The 17,500-nt window shown below is 46.0% G+C and overlaps 1 protein-coding gene across 1 annotated transcript in view; it reads left to right on the forward strand.

Annotated features, from left to right (window-relative positions):
• LOC143289933 (protein lev-9-like) overlaps positions 1–17,500 on the forward strand; it is a 299,788-nt gene that overhangs the window by 243,766 nt on the left and 38,522 nt on the right. The window contains exons 3-7 of the mRNA XM_076599192.1: positions 1,611–1,654; positions 3,576–3,729; positions 4,668–4,871; positions 9,274–9,462; positions 16,734–16,919. Coding sequence (XP_076455307.1) covers positions 1,611–1,654; positions 3,576–3,729; positions 4,668–4,871; positions 9,274–9,462; positions 16,734–16,919 — 777 coding nt within the window. The remainder of the gene's footprint in view (positions 1–1,610; positions 1,655–3,575; positions 3,730–4,667; positions 4,872–9,273; positions 9,463–16,733; positions 16,920–17,500) is intronic.

A 17,500-nucleotide genomic window follows, 5' to 3' on the forward strand; every position in this document is an offset into this window, starting at 1 on the left:
AGAAATTGAATCGACCGTGTCGTGCTTTCCCGGCGAGTGTAACTAAACTTGTCATACATCTATCTAGATCCAGAGAAAACGGCTAAGTGTTGCAGTGTGATTGCGGCGATGGCAACGTCTCCTTTACCGCGGACTTTAAAGAATTCTTAAATGCCAGAGATACACCTAAATAACATGATTATGCATGCTGCGATATTAATTTTTGAACGTCATTGATAGATCCGCTAGAGTGCAGTGACTAAGACAAAATCTTCACACCTGAACATGCGTGGTTCGAATCGAATCTGCGTTCAGGCCTTTATATATATATATATATATATATATATATATATATATATATATATATATATATATTTTTTTTTTTTTTTTTTTTTTTTTTAATTTTTTTTTTTTACCCAAAGCTTTATAATTACAAATTCAGAACGCCTTTTAATGATTAAATTTATTATAAAACAAAGTTGTTGGGTTTTTTTTTGCCTTGCTCCTGTGGTTAAGTATGTTGATGCATTTTTTGTCTTTTCTTCTGTCGTAACCATTAATTTTGTGTACTGTTGAACAATTAAAGATTATTTAAACCAGACTGTAACAAACTGAGACTGTGATGATGTGTTGACACTGTGTTGATGTGTTGACACTGTGATGTGTTGACACTGATGACACTGTGATGTGTTGACACTTGGACAGTGTGTTGACAATGAGACACTGTAATGTGTTGACACTGTGTTGATGTGTTGACACTGTGATGTGTTGACACTGATGTGTTGACACGTTGATATATTGACACTGTGATGTGTTGACACTGTGATGTGTTGACACTGTGGTGATGTGTTGACACTGTGGTGATGTGTTGACACTGTGATGTGTTGACACTGATGTCTTGACACGTTGATGTGTTGACACTGTGATGTGTTGACACTGTGGTGTGTTGACACTGATGTGTTGACACTGTGATGTGTTGACACTGTGGTGATGTGTTGACACTGATGTGTTGACACTGTGGTGATGTGTTGACACTGATGTGTTGACACTGTGGTGATGTGTTGACACTGTGGTGATGTGTTGACACTGTGGTGATGTGTTGACACTGTGGTGATGTGTTGACACTGTGATGTGTTGACACTGTGATGTGTTGACACTGTGGTGATGTGTTGACACTGTGGTGATGTGTTGACACTGATGTGTTGACACTGTGGTGATGTGTTGACACTGTGATGTGTTGACAATGTGATGTGTTGACACTGTGGTGATGTGTTGACACTGTGGTGATGTGTTGACACTGTGGTGATGTGTTGACACTGTGATGTGTTGACACTGTGATGTGTTGACACTGTGGTGATGTGTTGACGCTGTGATGTGTTGACACTGTGGTGATGTGTTGACACTGTGTTGATGTGTCAACACTGTAGTGATGTGTTAACACTGTAGTGATGTGTCAACACTGTGGCGATGTGTTAACACTGTTGACACTGTAGTGATATGTTAACACTGTAGTGATGTGTTAACACTGTAGTGATGTGTTGACACTGTGGCGATGTGTTGACACTGTGGCGATGTGTTGACACTGTGTTAACACTGTAGTGATGTGTTAACACTGTGGTGATGTGTTGCAGACCTACGCTGCCTGCCTGTTCCCCAACCCATCCCTAACGGCAAGGTGGGACACATCCTTGTTCTTCTTCTCCTGCACTTGTTTCTGTTGTATTAGTTTGTGAACAGTGAGTCGGAAAATCATCATGTTGAATATTCACAGCTGCTGCAGTTCAAAAGAAAAGGGAACATTGACTTCGACAGCTGTCATTTGTTCGCAAGTGGAAAGCGTTTATTTTCAACATATGTTGTGAACAATCAATCTGACAATGATCGTGTTTGATACTGTCCGTCATGTCTTTTCAGTATTTTCATTAACCACTGCCAGCTGCAGCTAAAAAAACGGAGAGGGAACATTGACTTTTCTTCTTCTGCGTTCGTGGGCTGCAACCTCCACGTTCACTCGCATGTACACGAGTGGGCTTTTACGTGCATGACCGTTTTTACCCCGCCATGTAGGCAGCCATACTCCGCTTTCGGGGGTGTGCATGCTGGGTATGTTCTTGTTTCCATAACCCACCGAACGCTGACATGGATTACAGGATCTTTAACGTGCGTATTTGATCTTCTGCATGCATTTACACACGAAGGGGGTTCAGGCACTAGCAGGTCTGCACATATGTTGACCTGGGAGATCGTAAAAAATCTCCACCCTTTACCCACCAGGCGCCGTCACCGTGATTCGAACCCGGGACCCTCAGATTGAAAGTCCAACGCTTTAACCACTCGGCTATTGCGCCCGTCGAACATTGACTTCAATAGCTGTCGTCTTGTTTGCAAGTGGAAAACCGTTTATTTCAACATACGTTGTGAACAATGCATCTGACAGTGATCGTGTTGAGTATTTACCGTCATGTTTTCTCAGTATTTTTTTTTAACTCACTCAGTACGGCCAGTCCTCTCTTCTCCTCTACACAGACCCCTCGGATGTCCAGTGGGTGTCTGAATGACCAAACCTTTAGCTTCCGTCGTCAGAATTGTGGTATTCATTGTCAACATTCACCTCTTCAGTAGAAGAGCCTTCCACTTGCAATATTTTGATGATGGTAATTGGGGTGAAACGCTGTTAACGTCGTCTCTTTCGCCGTTCGTATGGAGAGAGTTAACCTAACCACGGCTGCATCTCAAAAGAAGGGAACATTGACTTCAACAGCTGTCATCTCATTTGCAGCTGGAAAACGTTTATTTCAACATAGTTGCATTTGTTCGTAGCGTTTTTTCAGCAGCCGTCAAAACTAAAAGCAAATGAAATTAATTTTTATCACAAACTCGAGCACGTTAAAAGCTGTTAGCTTGTAAGCACTGTTGTTGTATTTTATTTTATTGTATTGTATTACTCTTTTTTTTTGTCACAACAGATTTATCTGTGTGAAATTCGGACTGCTCTCCACAGGGAGAGCGCGTCACTACTCTGAGAGCGCCACCCATTTTTGTTGTTGTATTTTTTCCAGCCTGCTATTTTATTTGTTTTCCTGTCGAAATGAATTTTTCTACATAATTTTGCCACGGACAACCCTTTAGTTGCCGTGGGTTCTTTTACGTGCGCTAAGTGCATGCTGCACACGGGACCTCGGTTTTTGTTGTTGTCCAGACCACCACTCAAGGTGGAGGGGGGAGAAAAAATGCAGGCGACTGAAGGATTCGAACCAGTGCGCTCAGATTCTCTCGCTTCCTAGGCGGACGCGTGTGTTACCACTGGGCCAACAGTCGTTCCCTGTTTTGTTTGTTTGTTGTTGTTGTTGTTGGTGGTGGTTTGTTGTTGTTGTTGTTGTTTTGTTCGTGAACATGTACACAGTGCTGTTTCCTGAAGAAATGGGAGTGACTGAAAGGTTTGTTGAACCCCAAGGTGGACATCCATTGCGTTTGTGTATTGCTTGTTACATATGAACGAGCACGATATAAGCTCATGCTTGTTGTTGCTCAAGTCTTATTAATTGAACGCTGTATTGCACCTTGTTTCTTGATATTAAAAATGTTTAAACCCCAAGGTGGACATCCTGCCCTTTAACCGTTTCGGGGCCGTGGCCCGCTACACGTGCCATGACGGGTACACCCTGGTAGGCATGCCTGCCCGCGTCTGCCAGGGCGACGAGACCTGGAACGGTGACGAGCCCCGCTGCGAGCTGAACCACAAGTTTCTGGGTACTGTGTGTGGGGGTTGGGGGGAGGGGGGGGGGGGGGGGGGGGGGGGGGGGGGGAGGGGAGGGGGGGGGTGTTCATAACCACAAGTTTTTGGGTACTGAGTCTGGACTGTGGGGGTGGTGGTTGTGTGTTGTAGGGGATGGGGAATAGTGGGTGTGTGTGTGTGTGGGGGGGGGGGGGGAGTCATCACCACGTGTTTCTGGGTACTGTGTCTGGACTGTGTGTGTGTGTGTGTGTGTGTGGGGTGGGGGTGGTCTTCATAACCACGTTTCTGGGTACTTTGTCTGGACTTGTGGGGGTGGGGGGTGTTGTGTGGGGTTGTGTGTGGTTGGAGAGGGGGGAGGGTAGTGTCTCTCTGTGTTTGTGTGTGTGTGTTTTTGTGGGGGGTGGGGGTGGGGGTTCATAATCACAAGTTTCTGGGTACTTTGTTGGGTGGTGTGTGTGTGTGTGTGTGTGTAGGGAGTGAGGCGTGTTCACAACCACAAGTTTCTGAGGACTTGTTTGGATAGGGGGTGTTGGTGGTTACGGCGGCGGTTGTGGTGGGTTTTGTGTGTGTGTGTGTGTGTGTGCGCGCGCGCGCGATTAATAAAGATGCATTGTATTGTGTTGTATTGGATTGGATTGTAAAATAGTGTATTGTATTGCATTGAATAGCATTGTGTTGTGCTGTGTTGTGTTGTGCTATATTGTATTGTATGGCATTGCATAGCATTGCTTTGCGTTGCGTTGCGTTTAGTTGTATTGCATTGCATAGCATTGCAGTGTATTGCATCGTATTGTATCGTATTGTATTCTAACCCTCCTCCTCACTTCCCCCCCCCCCCCGACCCCTGTGTGTGTGTGTGTGTGTGTGTGTGCGTGCGTATGTGTGTCTGTGTGTGTGCGCGCCCGTGTGTGCGTGTGTGTGTGTGTGTGTGTGTGTGTGTGTGTGTTTCCAGCGGACAAGACCCACCTGTGCGCCAGCCCGCCCATCGTGCACCACGCCCACCACACGGGGTCCCAGCAGGACGGAGGCAGCTACGACCTGGGCTCCTTCCTCCGCTACCAGTGTGACCCCGGCTACGTGCCCCGCAAGAACAGCGTGGACAGGGCATGGTGTGTGGGCGGCGGCATCTGGGTGGGGCCCAACATGACCTGCGTCAGTGAGTCCTTATCCTGGCTGGTGGTGCTGGTGCTGGTGCTGGTGTTTTGTGGGGGTGTCGTTTCGTTGTTGTTGGGGTGGTTGTTGTTTTTGGTTGGGTTTGGGTTGGTTTGGTTTGGTTGGTTGGTTGGTTGGTTAGTTGGTTTGATGACTTGTTTGTTGGGGAGGGGTGGGGTGGGGTGGGAGGGTTGGTTGGTGGGTGGGTGTGTGTGTGGGGGGGGGGGGGTCTTCTTCTCTCCTTGTACTTCATCTTGTACTTCTTGATCTTGTTCTTGTTGCTGTTCTTCTTTCTTCCTCCTCCAGTTTCAAGTTCTTCTTTTGCTTTCTCTGTTTTTGCTCCTTCTCCTCCCTCCTCCCTCTTATTCTCCTCAAGATAAGACAGTTATCTGCGGGATGTCCACACAAAGATACGGAAATCTTACTCGAAAGAAATTTAGCTCTCACATTCATAATACTGGTATATATATATATAGATCAAAAGAATTAGCCAGCGACATCCAAGGACTTCAGCTACAAGTTGTATCTTTCTTTAGTTCGCCTTTGCCATCTCAAGATCTATGCAACTTATTGTTTTCTTTTATATGAATGTGACAGGTTCGGTTGTTGTGGGGTTTAGTTCGTGTTTTTTCTCCATTCTGACTTTAAGTTAAAATATCGTATGGTCTAAGTATCTCAAAGTTCTCGTTAGAGATGGGTGCAGTTTTGAATGGCCTGACTGTTTGTGCCTCTGGGCCTGTTCAGTTGTTTGGCCGTGCGTTCTGCGTTCTTTGAGAGTCACACTCACTGGGTTAAGATTGCATCAATTCTACTTTCTTCGTGTTTTTCTCTCTCTCTTTCTACTCATTGTTTCTTGATTTTTCGTCCACAAGAAAGATAAAATCACTGTCCTCAAATGAAAGAAACTAATCTCGTTCCATTGCTGTGAGGAATTGTGTGTGTCACGATTTTTGGTGTCTTGCGAAACGCGGAAACTGAAGTGGTTTCAGCACAGCTGAACTTTTTTCATGACTTCATTTACCAAAAGAAAAAATGAAGTTGTCAGAATAAAGGGGGGGGGGGGGGAGGTCATCGACATTTTTTTTTTTTTTTTTTGCCCCACTTTGAAAACAAATGAACCCGGAGTATCAAATGAAGGAGGATCAGTTACGATTGGTTCAAGCGTGAGCATTTATACTGTTGTATTACAACATAGTTTAAATTACTTTCTTCGTTTTAAGAAAAACAACAACAACAACCTTGTCAGTTGAATGTATTGCTTCCTTGTGGACAAAAATTGGGTTATTTTTTAAACCATCAAATGAACGAGGATCAGTTACGATTGGTTCAAGCGTGAGCATTTACACTGTTGTATTACAACATAGCTTAAATTACTTTCTTCGTTTTAAGAAAAACAACAACAACAACAACCTTGTCAGTTGAATGTATTGCTTCCTTGTGGACAAAAATTGGGTTATTTTCTAAACCATCAAATGAACGAGGATCAGTTACGATTGGTTCAAGCGTTAGTATTTACACTGTTGTATTACAACATAGCTTAAATTACTTTCTTCGTTTTAAGAAAAACAACAACAACAACCTTGTCAGTTGAATGTATTGCTTCCTTGTGGACAAAAATTGGGTTATTTTTAAACCATCAAATGAACGAGGATCAGTTACGATTGGTTCAAGCGTTAGTATTTACACTGTTGTATTACACATAGCTTAATACTTTGTGTTCTTTAATGGAAAAGAGATCAGTTTGAAATGAAAGAGTATGTGTCGTTCGTGAGCAATGTGTGTGTGTGTGTGTGTGTGTGTGTGTGTGTTTGTCTGCCTGTTTTTGTATTCATTGTTTCCAAAGCGTCGACAAAGGTCTGAAAATGTTTGCATTGCTTTATTTCGAAACGTTATCATGTTTTAATCTATTCAACTTGCATTTAACGAACAGCCAAATGTTGAAATATCCCCTTTGATTCAAGGATTTTGTTGTTATTTTTTTCGTTTTTGCTTGCTTGCTTGTCTGTATGAAAGTTATGTTTAATATACTATAAAACAAAATGTCATCAAACGTATACAACAATCTTACTGTTAGATAAATCTTAATGTTGTCTATAAATTACTTTCGAGATGCTTGTGTATAGTGCATGTCATGCAACTGTGTACAATAATTTTTTTTGGTTATAGACAAAAGTTTATTGTTCAAGATTTATCTCTGAGTTGTTTGTTTGATTTGCAACATATTGTCATGACACTGTTAACAATAATCTCAGTTCTGGATAAACCTTTGTGTGGTCTGAAATGTACGTTTGAGCTGCTTGGTTGTAACGTGTGTGATTACGTCTTGACTGCTTGTCACACACCACTGTTCCAACTCTCTGCGGCTTGTCTGCTTGTTGATTAATCGGGTTTCCTTTTTCGTTTTCTTACCTGCCTGCGTGTGTGACTCTGGACGTTCTGGACAAACTCAGTTCCTCCTTTCTTGACGTAGCTGTTTAACACTGACCTGCTTGCTTGCTGTTAACGGATGATTTTTTCTGGATTTCTTCTAATACCTTCCCTCCCTCCCTCCCCTTCCTTCCCCCCCCCCCCCCCCCCCCCACCGTGTTGTCCTTCCCCTCCCCTTTATTCCCCGTCTGTTGTTGGTTCTTGTTCTGTTGGCCGTCTGTGTCGTGTCTGTCTGTCTGTCTGTCTGTGTCTCTTTTTCCTCTTGTTTCCATTCTATCCACCATCCTCCTCCTCCTCCTTCCCCAAACCTTCTCGCACATCCCCCACACACCTGGCTTGTGCTGCTTGTATTGCCTCCACTTCTTCCCCCCGTGCTTGACATCCCCATTCCTTGACCTCTTTTGCTTCTTCATGTCATGTCACGACCTTTCGTGTTTGCTTGCTTACTTGTCTGTCGTGTCACTACCCCACCCCACCATTAAACAACCCCTCCCTCACTCTATCCCATCCCACCATTAAACAACCGCCACCCTCACTCTACCCCACCCCACCATTAAACAACTCCACCCCCACTCTACCCCACCCCACCATTAAACAACCGCCACCCTCACTCTACCCCACCCAACCATTAAACAACTCCACCCTCACTACCCCACCCCACCATTAAACAACCCAACCCTCACTCTACCCCACCCACCATTAAACAACCCCACCCTCACTCTACCCCACCCCACCATTAAACAACCCCACCCTCACTCTACCTCACCCTACCATTAAACAACCCCACCCCCACTCTACCCCACCCCACCATTAAACAACCCCACCCCACCATTAAATAACCCCACCCTCACTCTACCTCACCCCACCATTAAACAACCCCACCCCACCATTAAACACCCCACCCCACCATTAAATAACCCCACCCCCACTCTACCCCACCCCACCATTAAACAACCCCACCCCACCATTAAACAACCCCACCCTCACTCTACCCCACCCCACCATTAAACAACCCCACCCTCACTCTACCCCACCCCACCATTAAACAACCCCACCCTCACTCTACCCCACCCCACCATTAAACAACCCCACCCTCACTCTACCCCACCCCACCATTAAACAACCCCACCCCACCATTAAATAACCCCACCCTCACTCTACCTCACCCCACCATTAAACAACCCTACCCTCACCATACCCCACCCCACCATTAAACAACCACACCCTCACTCTACCCCACCCCACCATTAAACAACCCTACCCTCACTCTACCCCACCCCACCATCAAACAACCCCACCCCACCATTAAACAACCCTACCCTCACCCTACCCTACCCCACCATCAAACAACCCCACCCCACCATTAAACAACCACACCCCACCATTAAACAACCACACCCCACCACACACCCCACCATTAAACAACCACACCCCACCATTAAACAACCTCACCCCACCATTAAACAACCACACCCCAACATTAAACAACCACACCTTCACTCTACCCCACCCCACCATTAAACAACCCCACCCTCACCCTACTCCACCCCACCATCAAACAACCACACCCCAACATTAAACAACTACACCTTCACTCTACCCCACCCCACCATTAAACAACCACACCCTCACTCTACCCCACCCCACCATTAAACAACCCCACCCTCACCCTACTCCACCCCACCATCAAACAACCTTCGCCAAAAAAAAAAATCTACCCTTCCTCACCGCTCCCACCCCCAACTTACCCTCTCACACCACCACTCACCCACCCTTCACCACCATCACCAACCAACCACCACCTACCAACCCCTATCCCTCACCTCCCTCCTCCCCCGCCGCAACCTCCACCCACACCGCAACCACCTTCCCCGCCCCCCCCCACCCCCTCCTACATAACCCGCTACCCACCCCGCTGTGCTCAGCCCGCGCTTCAACGTGTTGCACTACCCCTGCGCCTTCTGTCTACCCCCCTCCAGGCGTGTCGGCAGCGGCTGGGTGCGAACCCCCGCCCCCCATCGCCAACGGCACGGTCAGCACGGGCAGCAGCGGCGTGGGCAGCGAGGCGGTGTACGGCTGTGACCCGGGCTTCTTCCTCATCGGGGGCCGGACCCGGCAGTGCCTCCAGGACGGGGTGTGGGAGGGCTCGGAGCCCAAGTGTGCCAAAGGTGGGGAGTGTGGTGTGCTGTGCTGTGTTGTTTGTGGTGTGGTGTGTCGTGGGGTTGTTGTGTTTTGTTGTTTGTGGTGTGGTGTGGTGTGTTGTTTGTGGTGTGGTGTGTCGTGGGGTTGTTGTGTTTTGTTGTTTGTGGTGTGGTGTGGTGTGTTGTTTGTGGTGTGGTGTGTCGTGGGGTTGTTGTGTTTTGTTGTTTGTGGTGTGGTGTGGTGTGGTGTGGTGTTTTGTTTGTGGTGTGTTGTGGGGTTGTTGTGTTTTGTTGTTTGTGGTGTGGTGTGGTGGTGTGGTGTGGTGTTTTCTTTGTGTTGTGGTGTCTTGTGGGGTTGTTGTGTTTTGTTGTTTGTGGTGTGGTGTGGTGTGGTGTGGTGTTTTCTTTGTGTTGTGGTGTATTGTGGGGTTGTTGTGTTTTGTTGTTTGTGGTGTGGTGTGGTGTGGTGTGGTGTGGTGTGGTGTGGTGTTTTCTTTGTGTTGTGGTGTATTGTGGGGTTGTTGTGTTTTGTTGTTTGTGGTGTGGTGTGGTGTGGTGTGGTGTGGTGTGGTGTGGTGTTTTCTTTGTGTTGTGGTGTATTGTGGGGTTGTTGTGTTTTGTTGTTTGTGCTGTGCTGTGGTGTGCTGTACTGTGCTGTGCTGTGTTGGGTGTTGTGGCGTGGTGTGGGGTTGTTGTGTTTTGTTGTTTGTGGTGTGGTGTGGTGTGGTGTGGTGTTTTCTTTGTGTTGTGGTGTCTTGTGGGGTTGTTGTGTTTTGTTGTTTGTGGTGTGGTGTGGTGTGGTGTGGTGTTTTCTTTGTGTTGTGGTGTATTGTGGGGTTGTTGTGTTTTGTTGTTTGTGGTGTGGTGTGGTGTGGTGTGGTGTGGTGTGGTGTGGTGTTTTCTTTGTGTTGTGGTGTCTTGTGGGGTTGTTGTGTTTTGTTGTTTGTGGTGTGGTGTGGTGTGGTGTGGTGTGGTGTGGTGTTTTCTTTGTGTTGTGGTGTCTTGTGGGGTTGTTGTGTTTTGTTGTTTGTGGTGTGGTGTGGTGTGGTGTGGTGTGTTGTTTTTTGGTGTGTTTGTGGGGTTGTTGTGTTTTGTTGTTTGTAGTGTGGTGTGCTGTGCTGTGTTGCTTGTGGTGTGTTGGGTCTTGTGGTGTGTTGTTTTTTGGTGTGTTGTGGGGTGTTGTGTTTTGTTGTTTGTGCTGTGCTGTGGTGTGCTGTACTGTGGTGTGGTGTATTGGGTGTTGTGGCGTGTTGTGGGGTTGTTGTGTTTTGTTGTTTGTGGTGTGGTGTGGTGTGGTGTGGTGTTTTGTTTGTGGTTTGTTGTGGTGTGGTGTGGGGTTGTTGTGTTTTGTTGTTTGTGGTGTGGTATGGTGTGGTGTGTTGTGTTTTGTTGTTTGTGGTGTGGTGTGGTGTGTTGTTGTGTGGTGTGGTGTGTTTTGTGTGTTGTGGTGTGTTGTGTTTTGTTGTTTGTAGTGTGGTGTGGTGTGTTGTTTGTGGTGTGGTGTGTTGTTTGTGGTGTGGTGTGGTGTGTTGTGTTGTATTGTTTGTGGTGTGGTGTGGTGTGGTGTGGTGTGGTGTGTTATTGTGTGTTGTTTGTGGTGTGGGTGGAGGCTTGGTGGGGAGGGGGGTTGGTGAGGGAATGGGTGGGGGGATGTGGGTTGGGTGGGTGTGGATGATGATGATGATCATCATCATCATATAATGATAATAATGATAGTGATAATGATAATAATAATAAGAAGAAGAATCATAATCATGATAATAATAACCATCATCATCAACACACATATGTTGCTTTTCTTATCAATAATGCTGATACTGATCCTAATGATGATGATGCTGATAATAATGGTGATGTTGATGATAATAACCATCATCATAATCATCATCATATAGGTGTAGCTTTCTCATTCTCTTGCTGCTGCTGCTGCTACAACTACTGCTACTACTACTACTACTACTACTACTACTACTACTACTACTACTACTCATAGTCGTCATCGTCATCATCATCATCATCATCATCATTATCATCATCATCATCATACAGTTGTAGCTTTTCTGATTAATCATCATCACCATCAACATCATCATCATCATTATCATACAGATGTAGCTTTTCTGACTATGCTACTACTACTACTACTACTACTACTTACTACTACTACAACAAATCATAATGATGATGATAATGATGATGATGAGAAGGAAAAGAAGAAGAGAAACCATTATCATCGTACAGACTTACCTTTTCTGATTAATCATCATCATTATCATCATCATCATCATTGACATCACACAGATGAAGATTTTCTGACTACTACTACTACTACTAATGCTACTACTCATAATTATGATGATGATGTTGATGATGATGATGATAATGATAGTGATGATAATATCATCATCGTCGTCCTCCTCCCCCTCATCCTCATCATACACATGTAGCTTTTTCTGGTCAATATCTGCAGCAGCAGCATAATCATAATCATCATCAACTAGATGTAGATGTATCTTTCCTGAATAATATCATCATCATCACGTACACACACTCTCTCTCTCTCTCTCTCTCTCTCTCTCTCTCTCTCTCTCTCTCTAAGCGATATAAAGATAGCTAAATAAATAACTAAAATAAAATAAAATAAAATAAAATAAACCTGCACATTTTGTGAAATTCATGTACTGGCAATTTGTCCACAATATGATATTCTGAGAAAATAACACTTATCCAAGCATAATATGCACAATTTAAGGATTCCCCTCTTACCCCACTTACTTCAAAATGTCAACAGCATTGTGTCAAGAGATGTAGCAATGGGTTTTTTTGTTGTTTTTTTATGCGTTAAAACAGAGAGCAGAAAGCGCTCAGTCTTAGATGAAAGACATGTTTCTGAAATACCCGTAGCTTTTATTTAGTTTGGTTAAATCATCAGAGGAGGGGGGTAGAGGAGGTGCAGGGTAATGTGTGTGGTGTGTGTGTGTGTGTGTGTGTGTGTGTTGGAGCTCATGTACGTTTATATGTATTTAACTGTGCTTTCATATCTGAAACTGCATGTTTGGTGCATATCTGTTATGCATGTGTGGGTGTATGTGTGAATGTGTGTCTTCTTGTTTTACATTTATTTGCTTATTTATCATCATTGTTATCTTATTTATTTATTATTATTTTATTATTATTATTATTATTACTACTACTACCTTTGTATATTATAATTATTATTTATTTATGTAAGCTTATCTATTATTTATTCACTTTTTTTTTCTCTCAAGGCCTGACTAAGCGCGTTGGGTTACGCTGCTGGTCAAGCATCTGCTTGGCAGATGTGGTGTAGCGTATATGGATCTGTCCGAACGCAGTGACGCCTCCTTGAGCTACTGAAACTGAAACTGAAACTGAAATCATCAATTTATTCTTTCTATATTTCAACGTTCATTTTATGATGCGTAATGAATGAGGTGCTATAGAAGGGAGAACAGGTTGTATGCAATTCAACAAGTATTAACTTACGACAAAGGAAAAGTGAATAACATCAAAGGAAGAGACCAAGTGAACATTTCCGAAAATATTTAACTCTCTCCATACGAACGGCGAAAGAGACGACGTTGACAGCGTTTCACCCCAATTACCATCATCAAAATATTGCAAGCGGAAGGCTCTTATACTGAAGACGTGAATGTTGACAAAGGATACCACAATTCTGACGACGGAAGCTAAAGGTTGGGTCATTCAGACACCCACTGGACATCCGAGGGTTCTGTGTAGAGGAGAAGAGAGGACTGGACGTACTGAGTGGGTTAAGCAATGATTATTCATAATCATTCAAAATCTTTTCAGTGGCTAATGAGAACATTGGTAGAAAAGCCTTAAAACCCACCTCTTCACAAGACAGCCTCCCTCCCCTACCTCTTCCTTGTCTTCAGTTTCTCCAGTTTTAGAGTTACGCGTGCGTGTGAATGACTGGTGTGAAAGGGATTTGATTTGTCTCTGCACAAGATTCAGCGCTATATAAATATAATAATTGTTATCATCATCATCATCATCATCTGCAAGCTTTTGGAATTAAGTCTTGAGCTTGGACAATGGATGAGTAGATGGCTTAAACAGTTATCAGTTTACCGCACATACATTTTATATCGCGTGTATCCGTGTGTGTGTGTGTGTGTGTGTTTGTTTGTATGTGTGTGTGTGTGTGGCCAGTGGTGAACTACTACACATACATTTTATGCCATGTGTGACGGGCGCAACAGCTGAGTGGTTAAAGCGTTGGACTTTCAGTCTGAGGGTCCCGGGTTCGAATCTCGGTGACGGCGCCTGGTGGGTAAAGGGTGGAGATTTTTCTGATCTCCCAGGTCAACAGATGTGCAGACCTGCTAGTGCCTGAACCCCCTTCGTGCGTATGCGGCAAAGCAGAAGATCAAATACTGCATGTTAAAGATCCTGTAATCTATGTCAGTGTTCGGTGGATTATGGAAACAAGAAGATATACAGCATGCACACCCCCGAAAACGGAGTATGGCTGCCTACATGGCGGGGTAAAAACGGTCATGCACGTACACAAAAAAGCCCACTCGTGTACATTCAAGTAAGCGTTAGTTGGAGTTGCAGCCCACGAACGACGAAGAAGGAAATAATCGTGTATATCCGTGTCTGTATGTCTTGTGGCCCAGTGGTGTGCTCATGTATCAGTGTCTGTGTGCCCAGTGGTGTGCTATGTATCAGTGTCTGTGTGTCTGTGGCCCAGTGGTGTGCTAATGTATCAGTGTCTGTGTGTCTGTGGCCCAGTGGTGTGCTATGTATCAGTGTCTGTCTGTGTGTCTGTGGCCCAGTGGTGTGCTATGTATCAGTGTCTGTGTGTCTGTCTGTGGCCCAGTGGTGTGCTAATGTATCAGTGTCTGTGTGTCTGTGGCCCAGTGGTGTGCTATGTATCAGTGTCTGTCTGTGTGTCTGTGGCCCAGTGGTGTGCTATGTATCAGTGTCTGTGTGTGTCTGTCTGTGGCCCAGTGGTGTGCTATGTATCAGTGTCTGTGTGTGTGTGTGGCCCAGTGTTGTGCTATGTATCAGTGTCTGTGTGTGTCTGTGGCCCAGTGGTGTGCTATGTATCAGTGTCTGTGTGTGTGTGTGGCCCAGTGGTGTGCTATGTATCAGTGTCTGTGTGTGTCTGTCTGTGGCCCAGTGGTGTGCTATGTATCAGTGTCTGTCTGTGGCCCAGTGGTGTGCTATGTATCAGTGTCTGTCTGTCTGTTGCCCAGTGGTGTGCTATGTATCAGTGTCTGTCTGTGGCCCAGTGGTGTGCTATGTATCAGTGTCTGTCTGTGGCCCAGTGGTGTGCTATGTATCAGTGTCTGATTGTCTGTGGCCCAGTGGTGTGCTATGTATCAGTGTCTGTCTGTGTGTGTCTGTGGCCCAGTGGTGTGCTATGTATCAGTGTCTGTGTGTGTCTGTGGCCCAGTGGTGTGCTATGTATCAGTGTCTGTCTGTGTGTGACCCAGTGGTGTGCTATGTATCAGTGTCTGTGTGTGTGTCTGTGGCCCAGTGGTGTGCTATGTATCAGTGTCTGTGTGTGTGTCTGTGGCCCAGTGGTGTTCTATGTATCAGTGTCTGTGTGTGTGTCTGTGGCCCAGTGGTGTGCTATGTATCAGTGTGTGTCTGTCTGTGGCCCAGTGGTGTGCTATGTATCAGTGTCTGTGTGTGTCTGTCTGTGGCCCAGTGGTGTGCTATGTATCAGTGTCTGTGTGTGTCTGTCTGTGGCCCAGTGGTGTGCTATGTATCAGTGTCTGTGTGTGTGTCTGTGGCCCAGTGGTGTGCTATGTATCAGTGTGTGTCTGTCTGTGGCCCAGTGGTGTGCTATGTATCAGTGTCTGTGTGTGTCTGTCTGTGGCCCAGTGGTGTGCTATGTATCAGTGTGTGTCTGTCTGTGGCCCAGTGGTGTGCTATGTATCAGTGTCTGTGTGTGTCTGTCTGTGGCCCAGTGGTGTGCTATGTATCAGTGTCTGTGTGTGTGTCTGTGGCCCAGTGGTGTGCTATGTATCAGTGTGTGTCTGTCTGTGGCCCAGTGGTGTGCTATGTATCAGTGTCTGTGTGTGTGTCTGTGGCCCAGTGGTGTGCTATGTATCAGTGTCTGTGTGTCTGTGGCCCAGTGGTGTGCTATGTATCATTGTCTGTGTGTGTGTCTGTGGCCCAGTGGTGTGCTATGTATCAGTGTCTGTGTGTGTGCCTGTCTGTGGTCCAGTGGTGTGCTATGTATCAGTGTCTGTGTGTGTGTCTGTGGCCCAGTGGTGTGCTATGTATCAGTGTCTGTGTGTCTGTGGTCCAGTGGTGTGCTATGTATCAGTGTCTGTGTGTGTGTCTGTGGCCCAGTGGTGTGCTATGTATCAGTGTCTGTGTGTGTCTGTCTGTGGCCCAGTGGTGTGCTAATGTATCAGTGTCTGTGTGTGTGTCTGTCTGTGGCCCAGTGGTGTGCTATGTATCAGTGTCTGTCTGTGTGTGCCTGTCTGTGGCCCAGTGGTGTGCTATGTATCAGTGTCTGTGTGTGTGTCTGTGGCCCAGTGGTGTGCTATGTATCAGTGTCTGTCTGTGTGTGCCTGTCTGTGGCCCAGTGGTGTGCTATGTATCAGTGTCTGTGTGTGTGTCTGTGGCCCAGTGGTGTGCTATGTATCAGTGTCTGTGTGTCTGTGGCCCAGTGGTGTGCTATGTATCAGTGTCTGTGTGTGTCTGTCTGTGGCCCACTGTTGTGCTATGTATCAATGTCTGTGTGTCTGTTTGTGGCCCAGTGGTGTGCTATGTATCAGTGTCTGTGTGTGTGTCTGTGGCCCAGTGGTGTGCTATGTATCAGTGTCTGTCTGTCTGTGGCCCAGTGGTGTGCTATGTATCAGTGTCTGTGTGTCTGTGGCCCAGTGGTGTGCTATGTATCAGTGTCTGTGTGTGTGTCTGTGGCCCAGTGGTGTGCTATGTATCAGTGTCTGTGTGTGTGTCTGTGGCCCAGTGGTGTGCTATGTATCAGTGTCTGTGTGTGTGTGTCTGTGGCCCAGTGGTGTGCTATGTATCAGTGTCTGTGTGTGTCTGTCTGTGGCCCAGTGGTGTGCTATGTATCAGTGTCTGTGTGTGTGTCTGTGGCCCAGTGGTGTGCTATGTATCAGTGTCTGTGTGTCTGTCTGTGGCCCAGTGGTGTGCTATGTATCAGTGTCTGTGTGTGTGTCTGTCTGTGGCCCAGTGGTGTGCTATGTATCAGTGTCTGTGTGTCTGTCTGTGGCCCAGTGGTGTGCTGTGTATCAGTGTCTGTGTGTGTGTCTGTGGCCCAGTGGTGTGTGGACCTCCTCCCCTCGTGGAGCACGCGGACAACGACGCCGACCCGGACACTTACAGCTTCGCCATCGGCACCACCCTCAGCTACGCCTGCAAGTTCGGCTACTACCGGGAGGGCAGCCCCCGGGCCATCTGCAGCGGGCCCCAAGGCAACTGGGCCGGCCCCTCCATGACCTGTAAAGGTGAGAGCGTGGGCGTGGGGGGGGGGTTTGGGCGGGGGTGGGGGCTTGTGGGGGGGGGGAGGCGGTGGGCGGGGCGAGGAAGGGGAGAGGGGGAGGGTTAGGGAGGGGGTAAGGGGGACGGAGGAGAGTGAGAGAGAGAGAGAGAGAGAGAGAGAGAGAGAGAGCGAAACTGAACGGTTTTTTTTTTAATTGACGGAAAATGAATAAGCGGTTACACTCGCAAAGAAAATCTACAAATCAGTCTCGGTAATGCAAACAAACAAACAAACAAATAAACAAACAAACAAATAAAAACCACATCTCCGGTCCCTCTATGACCTGTAAATGTGTGTGTGTGTGTGTGAGAGAGAGAGAGATGATGATGATGATCATGATCATGATGATGATGTTATCCAACTTCAGAAGCAAATACGGTTTCATAACTTATGAGACACAGAATGTTCTAAAAGTAGATGGAATATTTCACTCGTAAAAAAAAAAAAAAAAAAAAAAAAAAAAAAATGTGCTGGTTCAGTTTCTGTCATCTGCAGTCTTTTTTCTTCTTCTTTTTCTTCTTCTTTTTTTCTTCTTTTTTTAATACG

The sequence above is a fragment of the Babylonia areolata genome, chromosome 14 (assembly GCF_041734735.1).
Source record: "Babylonia areolata isolate BAREFJ2019XMU chromosome 14, ASM4173473v1, whole genome shotgun sequence".
NCBI classification, from domain to species: domain Eukaryota; kingdom Metazoa; phylum Mollusca; class Gastropoda; order Neogastropoda; family Buccinidae; genus Babylonia; species Babylonia areolata.